This window comes from Pseudorasbora parva, chromosome 6 (assembly GCF_024679245.1).
Source record: "Pseudorasbora parva isolate DD20220531a chromosome 6, ASM2467924v1, whole genome shotgun sequence".
Taxonomy (NCBI): domain Eukaryota; kingdom Metazoa; phylum Chordata; class Actinopteri; order Cypriniformes; family Gobionidae; genus Pseudorasbora; species Pseudorasbora parva.
The window spans coordinates 1,659,983-1,672,002 of record NC_090177.1 but is presented as its reverse complement, the minus strand read 5'-3'; the positions used below and the strand labels follow the sequence as shown (position 1 = coordinate 1,672,002).

At 37.4% G+C, this 12,020-nt stretch overlaps 1 protein-coding gene across 2 annotated transcripts in view; it reads right to left on the bottom strand.

Moving 5' to 3' along the window:
- Window positions 1-803: 803 nt before the first annotated feature.
- LOC137078238 (sodium/hydrogen exchanger 9B2) overlaps window positions 804-12,020 on the bottom strand; it is a 14,797-nt gene continuing 3,580 nt past the window's right edge. For both annotated transcript variants that reach the window (XM_067445387.1, XM_067445388.1), the window contains exons 7-12: window positions 11,861-11,967; window positions 9,621-9,770; window positions 6,026-6,134; window positions 5,180-5,316; window positions 4,469-4,649; window positions 804-980 (exon numbers count right to left, since the gene is read on the bottom strand). In XM_067445387.1, the coding sequence (XP_067301488.1) occupies window positions 928-980; window positions 4,469-4,649; window positions 5,180-5,316; window positions 6,026-6,134; window positions 9,621-9,770; window positions 11,861-11,967 (737 nt within the window). In that variant the 3' untranslated portion in view covers window positions 804-927. The remainder of the gene's footprint in view (window positions 981-4,468; window positions 4,650-5,179; window positions 5,317-6,025; window positions 6,135-9,620; window positions 9,771-11,860; window positions 11,968-12,020) is intronic.

The following is a 12,020-nucleotide window of genomic DNA, read 5'->3' as shown; positions in this document are numbered from 1 at the left end:
ATTATTGATCGGACTGTACTAACTCTGCTGTATGAGAACTGAACCGACATCAATGTTTTCTGCAGAGCTGCTGTACAGATCAAATTAACATAATAATTAATAATTGATGATCTATACAACGTAACTGAATCAACATTGGACTGACTGAAATGCAACCTTATCCTGTTATCACTGTAAAGCTGCATGCCTTGAAACAATCTGTGTTGTACAAAACACTATACACTGCAAAAAAACGCTCTTCTTACTCAGTATTTTTGTCTTGTTTCTAGTCCAAACATCTAAAAATTCTTAAAATTTAAGATTTACTAGACAAGCAAAAGTAATTGTCTTGTTTTGGGAAAAATAACTCAAAATGAAGAGAGTTTTTGCTTAAAATAAGATAAATAATCTGCCAATGGGGTGAGAAAAATAATCTTAATTCAAACCTTAATTTCATTACCCTATTGGCAGATTATTTATATCAAAAACTCTCTTAATTTTTTTTTAATTTTCCAACACTCATGTTTCCTAATTATACTTTCCTGTTCGTACATTTAGTGATTTAAGATTATTTTTCTCACCCCATTGGCAGATTATTTATCTTATTTTAATCAAAAACTCTCTTCATTTTGAGTTATTTTTCCCAAAACAAGACAATAATTTGTACTTGTTTAGTAAATGTTTCTGAAAGTAAGACTTTTTCGATATTTTGAGTAGAAACAAGACAAAAATACTGAGGAAGAAAAGCATGTTTTTGCAGTGTAGAAATAAAGTAGACTATAAAGATAAAAACTCCAACACACTTCCTCTGTCCCTCTGTGCTTGTGTTTTATTGCGCTGAAAACTGCTGTCACATGCAGATCAGAATTACTAAAGCCAGGTCAACGCAAATAAAGGTTTAGGTGAACAACACCAAATGATGGAAGAATGTTGAGATGAGTTTTTGATTCAGAGTTTGGACTCCAGACCGTCGACATGACTGCTGTCACACTCACGCTGATCTACAAAGAGACAAACAACAAGGCTTGACATTCATTACAGTGTAAAATATATATATATACACAGTCTTGTTCAAAATAATAGCAGTACAATGTGACTAACCAGAATAATCAAGGTTTTTCGTATATTTTTTATTGCTACTTGGCAAACAAGTTACCAGTAGGTTCAGTAGATTCTCAGAAAACAAACAGGACCCAGCATTCATGATATGCACGCTCTTAAGGCTGTGCAATTGGGCAATTAGTTGAAAGGGGTGTGTTCAAAAAAATAGCAGTGTCTACCTTTGACTGTACAAACTCAAAACTATTTTGTACAAATATTTTTTTTTCTGGGATTTAGCAATCCTGTGAATCACTAAACTAATATTTAGTTGTATGACCACAGTTTTTTAAAACTGCTTGACATCTGTGTGGCATGGAGTCAACCAACTTGTGGCACCTCTCAGCTGTTATTCCACTCCATGATTCTTTAACAACATTCCACAATTCATTCACATTTCTTGGTTTTGCTTCAGAAACAGCATTTTTGATATCACCCCACAAGTTCTCAATTGGATTAAGGTCTGGAGATTGGGCTGGCCACTCCATAACATTAATTTTGTTGGTTTGGAACCAAGACTTTGCCCGTTTACTAGTGTGTTTTGGGTCATTGTCTTGTTGAAACAACCGTTTCAAGGGCATGTCCTCTTCAGCATAGGGCAACATGACCTCTTCGAGTATTTTAACATATGCAAACAGATCCATGATCCCTGGTATGCGATAAATAGGCCCAACACCATAGTAGGAGAAACATGCCCATATCATGATGCTTGCACCTCCATGCTTCACTGTCTTCACTGTGTACTGTGGCTTGAATTCAGAGTTTGGGGGTCGTCTCACAAACTGCCTGTGGCCCTTGGACCCAAAAAGAACAATTTTACTCTCATCAGTCCACAAAATGTTCCTCCATTTCTCTTTAGGCCAGTTGATGTGTTCTTTGGCAAATTGTAACCTCTTCTGCACATGCCTTTTTTTTAACAGAGGGACTTTGCGGGGGATTCTTGAAAATAGATTAGCTTCACACAGACGTCTTCTAACTGTCACAGTACTTACAGGTAACTCCAGACTGTCTTTGATCATCCTGGAGGTGATCATTGGCTGAGCCTTTGCCATTCTGGTTATTCTTCTATCCATTTTGATGGTTGTCTTCCGTTTTCTTCCACGTCTCTCTGGTTTTGCTCTCCATTTTAAGGCATTGGAGATCATTTTAGCTGAACAGCCTATCATTTTTTGCACCTCTTTATAGGTTTTCCCCTCTCTAATCAACTTTTTAATCAAAGTACGCTGTTCTTCTGAACAATGTCTTGAACAACCCATTTTCCTCAGCTTTCAAATGCATGTTCAACAAGTGTTGGCTTCATCCTTAAATAGGGGCCACCTGATTCACACCTGTTTCTTCACAAAATTGATGACCTCAGTGATTGAATGCCACACTGCTATTTTTTTGAACACACCCCTTTCAACTAATTGCCCAATTGCACAGCCTTAAGAGCATGCATATCATGAATGCTGGGTCTCATTTGTTTTCTGAGAATCTACTGAACCTACTGGTAACTTGTTTGCCACGTAGCAATAAAAAATATACTAAAAACCTTGATTATTCTGGTTAGTCACATTGTACTGCTATTATTTTGAACAAGACTGTATATATATATATATATATATATATATATATATATATATATATATATATATATATATATATATATATATATATTTAAAAATAAGTTACCTGGTTGCCTTTCATTGACATAAAAAATGTTGTTAATACAATTAACAAATTTTTGAGAATCGACAACCTTTATACAAATATTATTAAAAGATTTTGTCAGCATATTGGGTAATTGTGTGTTTTATTTCTGATGATGCAGAGAAGCCAAATTGTGCTATTTTCATGATTTTTCACATTTTTTATGTGGTTCAAATGCAATAATATTTTGAGTTTCTATTTATTAAACCAAATTCCTTCATTGTATCAACACAAATTTTTAATTTCAATTAATTTACATTAATGCATTTAGCAGACGCTTTTATCCAAACCGACTTACAATAAACTCAAACACAATAAATTCACTAACCCAGTAACCTAGACTACCTAGACTAACCCAGTAATTAGGTTGTTTTAACCCAGCGATTGGGTTGTCTTAAGCAACATTTAACCCAACCGTTGAATTAAAACAACCCAATTGTGGGGTTTAAACAACTCAACTGTTGGGTTAAAACAACCCAATTGCTGGGTTAGTCCATTTTCAACCCAACTTGGGTTGTTTTTAACCCAGGATTTTTAATGTGTACACTCTAAAAAAGGCTGGGTTGTTTTAACCCAATGTTGGGTCAAATATGGGCTAACCCAGCAACTGGGTTGTTTAAACCCAGTGATTGGGTCAAATATGGACTAACCCAACAAATGGGTTGTTTTAACCCAGTGATCGAGTTGTTTTAACCCTGCTGTTGGGTTAAATATTTGCTTAAAACAACCCAATTACTGGGTTGAAACAAACCAATTGCTGGGTTAGTCCATTTTCAACCCAACTTGGGTTGTTTTTAACCCAGCATTTTGTAGTGTGTGCACTCCTAAAATTGCTGGGTTGTTTTAACCCTGCTGTTGGGTTAAATATTTGCTTAAAACAACCCATTTGCTAGCGTGTACTTAGCGTGTACTTACCAAGTTGGGTTGAAAATGCACCGACCCAACAATTGGGTTGTTTTAACCCAATGGTTGAGTTGTTCTTACCCAGCAATTGGGTTGTCTTAAGCAACATTTAACCCAACCACTGGGTTAAAACAACTCAACCACTGGGTTAAAACAACTTAACCATTGGGTTAAAACAACTCAATTGTTGGGTCGGTGCATTTTCAACCCAACTTGGGTTGTTTTTAACCCAGCATTTTTTAGAGTGTATGTTTTACCACAAATAACAATTTAGATATATGATCAAAAGAATGTCAAGTAAAGCTGACAAAATGTCTTTAAGTAATACAAACCATTTGAATTTGTCACTGTTACATAATAATGTTGTTACATTTATAAACGTTTATTATGTTACATTCTAAAAAATGCTGGGTTGTTTTAACCCAATGTTGGGTCAAATATGGACTAACCCAGCAATTGGGTTGTTTTAACCCAGTGATTGGGTTAAATATTTGCTTAAGACAACCCAATCGCTGGGTTAAAACAACCCAATTGCAGGGTTAGTCTATATTTGACCCAACATTGGGTTGTTTTGTGTGTGTGTGTGTGTGTGTGTGTGTATGTGTGTGTGTGTGTGTGTGTGTGTGTGTGTGTGTGTGTGTGTGTGTGTGTGTGTGTGTGTGTGTGTGTGTGTGTGTGTGATGGGTAGGTTTAGGGGCAGTGTAAGGGGATAGAAAATATGGTTTGTACAGTATAAAAACCATTACGCCTATGGAATGTGCCCACAATTCACAAAAACAAACGTGTGTGTGTTGCTCACCCAGTGTGTGTGTGTGTTGCTGCAGGAGTTTGGGTCCGCTGAGGCCGATGGCGAGCGCTCCGACCGGCGCTGTGATGAGAATCGCCAGAACCGCTACTGTCAGAATCTCCATCCCATAAATCTGCAGCTGCTCGTCTCCAGAACTGCGGGCCACATCTAATGCTGTGGAGCCGATAGCTGCCTGAACACACACACACACACGTTTGTTTTTGTGACATATGAGGACATTCCATAGTCATAATGATTTTTATACTGTACAAACTGTTTTTTCTATCCCCTTACACTGCCCCTAAACCTACCCATCACACACACACACACACACACACACACACAGTGCCCCTAAACCTACCCATCACACACACACACACACACAGGAAACATTCTGCATTTTTCCTTTCTCATAAAAACTCCTCCTGTGTGATTTATAAGCCTTTTGTAAAGTGGGGCCATGGGTAATGTCCTCATATTTCACCCTCTCCTGTAATACCTGTGTCATACCCATGGCATTATACACATTTGTGTCCTCATATGTCACAAAAACATACCCACACACACACACACACACACACACACATGCAGGATAGTGCAACAGATAACTGCAGTAATGTCATTTCCAGTTTGAATGATGGATTCAAAAACATGTCGATAGGTTCTCTGTAACTAGAGTAAAGAAAAGATGATTTCAATAAAGTTTTTTTTATCAAGGCTCACTTGTACTGTAGCTTTGGGCATCCAGGCCAGAGATATAAAGATCTTCTCCTTCATATTAAAACCAGCAAACAGAACCACGCAGAACGTCACCAACACACGGACCAGCAGACCCACACACAGAGTGGCGATTCCCAAACCTACACCCTCACACACACACACACACACACACACACACACCAGGAGAACAGAAGTCTGATACGTTCATCATATAAAGTGCATCTATGACAAAGCTACTTGAATATTTAGAAAGAGACAGAACTTGAACACTGCACAAAACGCTCTTCTTCCTGAGTCATTTTGTCTTGTTTCCAGTCTAAATATCTAACAGTTATTAAATCAAGACACATTTACTAGATCAGTAAAACGACGATATTTTTTCTTTTATACTGCGGAAAAATATCAATAAAATTGAAGAAAAATAATCTTATTTCTGTTTGGGACGGAAACAAGAAACAAGATTTCAATCAGAAATAAGATTATTTTTCTCACCCCATTGGCAGATCATTTGGCCTGTTTTTTAGCAAAAACTCTCTCCATTTTAGATATTTCCCCCAGAAAACAGGAAAAATATCATGTAATTTTAATTAACGCATCTTGATTTAAGAATATTTAGATATTTGGACTGGAAACAAAAAAAAACTAAATAAAAGGAGCATTTATTTTGCAGTGAAAGCTGTCCTGCAGTTAAGCTGACTCTAAATATACTAAATAATGTTTGAGTTACAGAGTAAAATAGAAAAGGTTTCGGTGAGATTTAGGGGATGTTATTATGTCTGTATAAGTATATAAAGTATAAATAAGGTGCTTGAAATGACAAAGCAACGTGTGTGTGAGTGTGTGACTGACCGACAGTATAAGCGCTGAGAGACGAGATGCTGATTTCTGCTCCAATCAGACCAAACAAGAGCGGCTGAAAGACGTCCCAAAACCGGCCCACCACTGCGGCCACCGGAGCCTGGACACACACACACGGACGGACACACACAAGGACACACATACACACACACACACACACACACACACACACACGGACGGACAAACACACACACACGGACAGACACACATACACACACACACACACACACACACACGGACAGACACACACACATACACACGGACGGACACACACAAGGACACACATACACACACACACACACACACACACACACACACGGACAGACACACATACACACACACACACACACACACACACGGACAGACACACATACACACACACACACACACACGGACAGACACACACACACACACACGGACGGACACACACAAGGACACACATACACACACACACACACACACACGGACGGACAAACACACACACACGGACAGACACACATACACACACACACACGGACACACACACACAGTAATGACCAAGCAAAATCTATTTGTTATTGGTTAAGTGTCATTAGTTAAGTGTCATTAGTTAAGTGTCATTGGTTAAGTGTCACTGGTTAGGTGTCATTAGTTAAGTGTCATTGGTTAAGTGTCATTAGTTAAGTGTCATTAGTTAGGTGTCATTAGTTAAGTGTCATTGGTTAAGTGTCATTGGTTAAGTGTCATTAGTTAAGTGTCATTGGTTAAGTGTCACTGGTTAAGTGTCATTGGTTAAGTGTCATTGGTTAAGTGTCATTAGTTAAGTGTCATTAGTTAAGTGTCATTGGTTAAGTGTCACTGGTTAAGTGTCATTGGTTAAGTGTCATTAGTTAAGTGTCATTGGTTAAGTGTCATTGGTTAAGTGTCATTAGTTAAGTGTCATTAGTTAAGTGTCATTGGTTAAGTGTCATTAGTTAAGTGTCATTAGTTAGGTGTCATTAGTTAAGTGTCATTGGTTAAGTGTCATTGGTTAAGTGTCATTAGTTAAGTGTCATTGGTTAAGTGTCACTGGTTAGGTGTCATTAGTTAAGTGTCATTAGTTAAGTGTCATTGGTTAAGTGTCATTGGTTAAGTGTCATTGGTTAAGTGTCATTAGTTAAGTGTCATTGGTTAAGTGTCATTAGTTAAGTGTCATTGGTTAAGTGTCATTGGTTAAGTGTCACTGGTTAAGTGTCACTGGTTAAGTGGCATTGGTTAAGTGGCACTGGTTAAGTGTCATTGGTTAAGTGTCATTAGTTAAGTGTCATTGGTTAAGTGTCATTGGTTAAGTGTCATTGGTTAAGTGTCATTAGTTAAGTGTCATTGGTTAAGTGTCATTAGTTAATTAGTCATTGGTTAAGTGTCATTGGTTAAGTGTCATTAGTTAAGTGTCATTGGTTAAGTGTCATTGGTTAAGTGTCATTGGTTAAGTGTCATTAGTTAAGTGTCATTGGTTAAGTGTCATTGGTTAAGTGTCATTAGTTAAGTGTCATTGGTTAAGTGTCATTGGTTAAGTGTCATTAGTTAAGTATCAATGGTTAAGTGTCATTGGTTAAGTGTCACTGGTTAAGTGTCATTAGTTAAGTATCAATGGTTAAGTGTCATTAGTTAAGTGTCATTGGTTAATTGTCATTGATTAAGTGCCATTGGTTAAGTGTCATTGGTTAGGTGCCATTGGTAAAGTGTCATTGGTTAAGTGTCATTGGTTAAGTGTCATTGGTTAAGTGTCATTAGTTAAGCGTCATTAGTTAAGTGTCACTGGTTAAGTGTCACTGGTTAAGTGTCATTAGTTAAGTATCAATGGTTAAGTGTCATTGGTTAAGTGTCATTAGTTAAGTGTCATTAGTTAAGTGTCATTGGTTAAGTGTCATTAGTTAAGCGTCATTAGTTAAGTGTCACTGGTTAAGTGTCACTGGTTAAGTGTCATTAGTTAAGTATCAATGGTTAAGTGTCATTGGTTAAGTGTCATTGGTTAAGAGCCATTGGTTAAGTGTCACTGGTTAAGTGTCATTAGTTAAGTGCCATTGGTTAAGTGTCATTAGTTAAGTATCAATAGTAAAGTGTCATTAGTTAAGTGTCATTGGTTAAGTGTCATTGGTTAAGTGTCATTGGTTAAGTATCAATAGTAAAGTGTCATTAGTTAAGTGTCATTGGTTAAGTGTCATTGGTTAAGTGTCATTGGTTAAGTGTCATTAGTTAAGTATCAATGGTTAAGTGTCATTGGTTAAGTGTCATTGGTTAAGTGTCATTGGTTAAGTGTCACTGGTTAAGTGTCATTAGTTAAGTGCCATTGGTTAAGTGTCATTGGTTAAGTGTCATTGGTTAAGTGTCATTAGTTAAGTGTCATTGGTTAAGTGTCATTGGTTAAGTGTCATTGGTTAAGTGTCATTAGTTAAGTGGCATTGGTTAAGTGTCATTAGTTAATTAGTCATTGGTTAAGTGTCATTGGTTAAGTGTCATTAGTTAAGTGTCATTGGTTAAGTGTCATTAGTTAAGTGTCATTGGTTAAGTGTCATTAGTTAAGTATCAATGGTTAAGTGTCATTGGTTAAGTGTCATTGGTTAAGTGTCATTGGTTAAGTGTCATTGGTTAAGTGCCATTGGTTAAGTGTCACTGGTTAAGTGTCATTAGTTAAGTGCCATTGGTTAAGTGTCATTGGTTAAGTGTCATTGGTTAAGTGTCATTAGTTAAGTATCAATAGTAAAGTGTCATTAGTTAAGTGTCATTGGTTAAGTGTCATTGGTTAAGTGTCATTAGTTAAGTGTCATTAGTTAAGTGTCATTGGTTAAGTGTCATTAGTTAAGTGTCATTAGTTAAGTGTCATTAGTTAAGTGTCAATGGTTAAGTGTCATTAGTTAAGTGTCATTAGTTAAGTGTCATTGGTTAAGTGTCATTGGTTAAGTGTCATTAGTTAAGTGTCAATGGTTAAGTGTCATTAGTTAAGTGTCAATGGTTAAGTGTCATTAGTTAAGTGTCATTAGTTAAGTGTCATTGGTTAAGTGTCATTAGTTAAGTGTCATTAGTTAAGTGTCAATGGTTAAGTGTCATTAGTTAAGTGTCAATGGTTAAGTGTCATTAGTTAAGTGTCATTAGTTAAGTGTCATTAGTTAAGTGTCAATGGTTAAGTGTCATTAGTTAAGTGTCATTAGTTAAGTGTCATTGGTTAAGTGTCATTAGTTAAGTGTCATTAGTTAAGTGTCAATGGTTAAGTGTCATTAGTTAAGTGTCAATGGTTAAGTGTCATTAGTTAAGTGTCATTAGTTAAGTGTCATTAGTTAAGTGTCAATGGTTAAGTGTCATTAGTTAAGTGTCATTAGTTAAGTGTCATTGGTTAAGTGTCATTAGTTAAGTGTCATTAGTTAAGTGTCAATGGTTAAGTGTTCTGGGAAAGTGGTGAATTTCCAACAAGGAAGGAGGCCCAATATGTTGACTATGAGCTAATCAGAAACCCAACTAAACAATCAGCTATCAGCAGCTGGTTCGAAGTGAGAAACCTGAACAGTAAAGTGACAGGGAGTGCCGAACATGGTCCAAACCGAACCAGAGAGTCCTGAAGAAGGTCTTTCACCTTTTGTTCTGTCCAGCTGAGTCCAGCGATGAAAGCCAGAACGAGTGTGCAGAGACCGCCGGCGCCGCCCAGACCCGCAGCCAGACTGCCAAACACACTGAACACGGACAGACCCAACAACAGACACGAGCGCCGCAACACCACATCTGACTGCACACACACACACAAACACACACACACAAACACACAGACAGACACACATACAGAGAGAGAGAGAGAGACACACACACACAAACATACACACAGTTGTGTTTAAATTGTAAAAATGAAGAAAGTTTTCTGTCGGGTTAGGTTACAGTATTGACTTTATTAACTTTACTTTATAGCTGAAATTTATACCAAATTTTGCAACATCAACACAGCACTCGACCTGAATCGAATCAATATTGAACCAAAAGTGAATAACAACATTACTGTCTTCTGTAGCGCTGCTTATAGATTAATTAAATTATTTTCATATTTGATGAAGTTTGCATCATTGATTGTGTTATTTTCTCTTTATTCCTGTGAAGCTGCTTTGAAACAATCTGCATTAAATAAAGACTTGACTATTTGTAACGTTATATAAAGGCAATAGACTAACAGAGGTCCTCAGCTAAAAAAATATTATTTTGATCTTTTTTTCTGGAGAAAAAAAAAACAAAGGATAAAAGCCAAAAATGCAATGTATTAAATGCCATGGACAAATAGTTACAGTATAATGCACAATTTTGTAGATTTTGCCAAAATGACTATTTCCACCTGAGATTTGGAGCCCAATGTTGTATCTCAAAAATACAGAAAAGCGGAAAGTCTGAAGAAAAAAACGTTTTAAAATTAAGCACAAGCTAAATGGACTGCATTTATATAGCGCTTTTATCCAAAGCGCTTTACATTTTTGCCTCACATTCACCCATTCACACACCGACGGCGGTGTCAGCCATGTAAGGCGCCATCCAGCTCGTCGGGAGCAGCTGGGGTTAGGTGTCTTGCTCATGGACACTTCGACACTTGGTCAATTGGAACCGGGGATTGAACCACCAACCTTCTGGTTTGTAGACAACCTACATGAACCACTGAGCCACTGCCACACACACATACATTTCAACCATTTTCACAATGAGATCCTCATATCTCTAGGATTGAACCGTTAAGAGCCTAAAAATGTAAATACCAAAAGAAAAAAATAGTTAAGAACCAAAATCCAAAAATATATTAAAATGCAGTATATTTAAAAAGCCTATTCTTGAGTTAAAGACAAGAAAACACACCAGACATACCAGCGATGCTGCCATCGTTCTAAAGTCCTTTTCTCCTCCTGTGATTTGGCTCCAAACCTCAGGTAAAAATGATCATTTTGAAGCCGTTCAAACTTGAACTTGTGATGGCTACAAACTGATAACGGTCAGATATATATAATTTTCGAATCTTTTCAGAAGAATATTGTGATCGATAGTATCAAATGATATGGCGACCCTAACGAGAGCAGTCTCAGTACTATGATACGGTCTAAATCCTGACTGGAAATCCTCACATATACCATTTCTTTCTAAAAAGGAGCATAGTGGTGAAGACACGGCCTTTTCTAGCATTTTTGATAGAAACGGTAGATTAGACATTGGCCTGTAATTGACTAATTCTTTACGATCAAGTTGCGTTTTTTAAATAAGTGGTTTAATTATAGCCAACTTAAATGTTTTCGGTACATATCCTAATATGTATGATATTATATGATATTAAATATGATATTACGCAGAGGATCTATGACCTCTGGAAGTATCTCTTTTAATAGCCTAGTCGGTGTAGGGTGAAGCAGACATGTTGATGATTTTGATGATTTAACAAGTTTAGCCAATTCTTCTCCTCCTATAGCAGTGAATGAGTGTGTGAGTGTGTGCGTGTGGTCATGTTTTTGTGACATATGAGGACCCAAATGTGTATAATGCCATGGGTATGACACAGGTATTACAGGAGAGGGTGAAATATGAGGACATTACCCATGGCCCCACTTTACAAAAGGCTTATAAATCACACAGGAGGAGTTTTTATGAGAAAGTAAAAATGCAGAATGTTTCCTGAGATCGGTAGGTTTAGGGGCAGTGTGTGTGTGTGTGTGTGTGTGTGTGTGTGTGTGTGTGTGTGTGTGTGGGTGTGTGTGTGTGTGTGTGTGTGTGTGTGTGTGTGTGTGTGTGTGTGTGTGTGTGTGTGTGTGTGTGTGTGTCCTCCTTTGCAGTGAATGAGTAAGTGTGTGTGTGTGTTACCTGGTCCTCGCTAGGGAAGAAATGTAGCAGGACTCCCATCACTCCTCCAGCCAGAACTCCCGCCAGCACCTCCAGAACCCCTTTAGCCACATTCATCCATGTGGATCCTGTGGAGAACAAACACTTTTTCGGTGTTTTCACTGTCATGTATGAGTGTGAG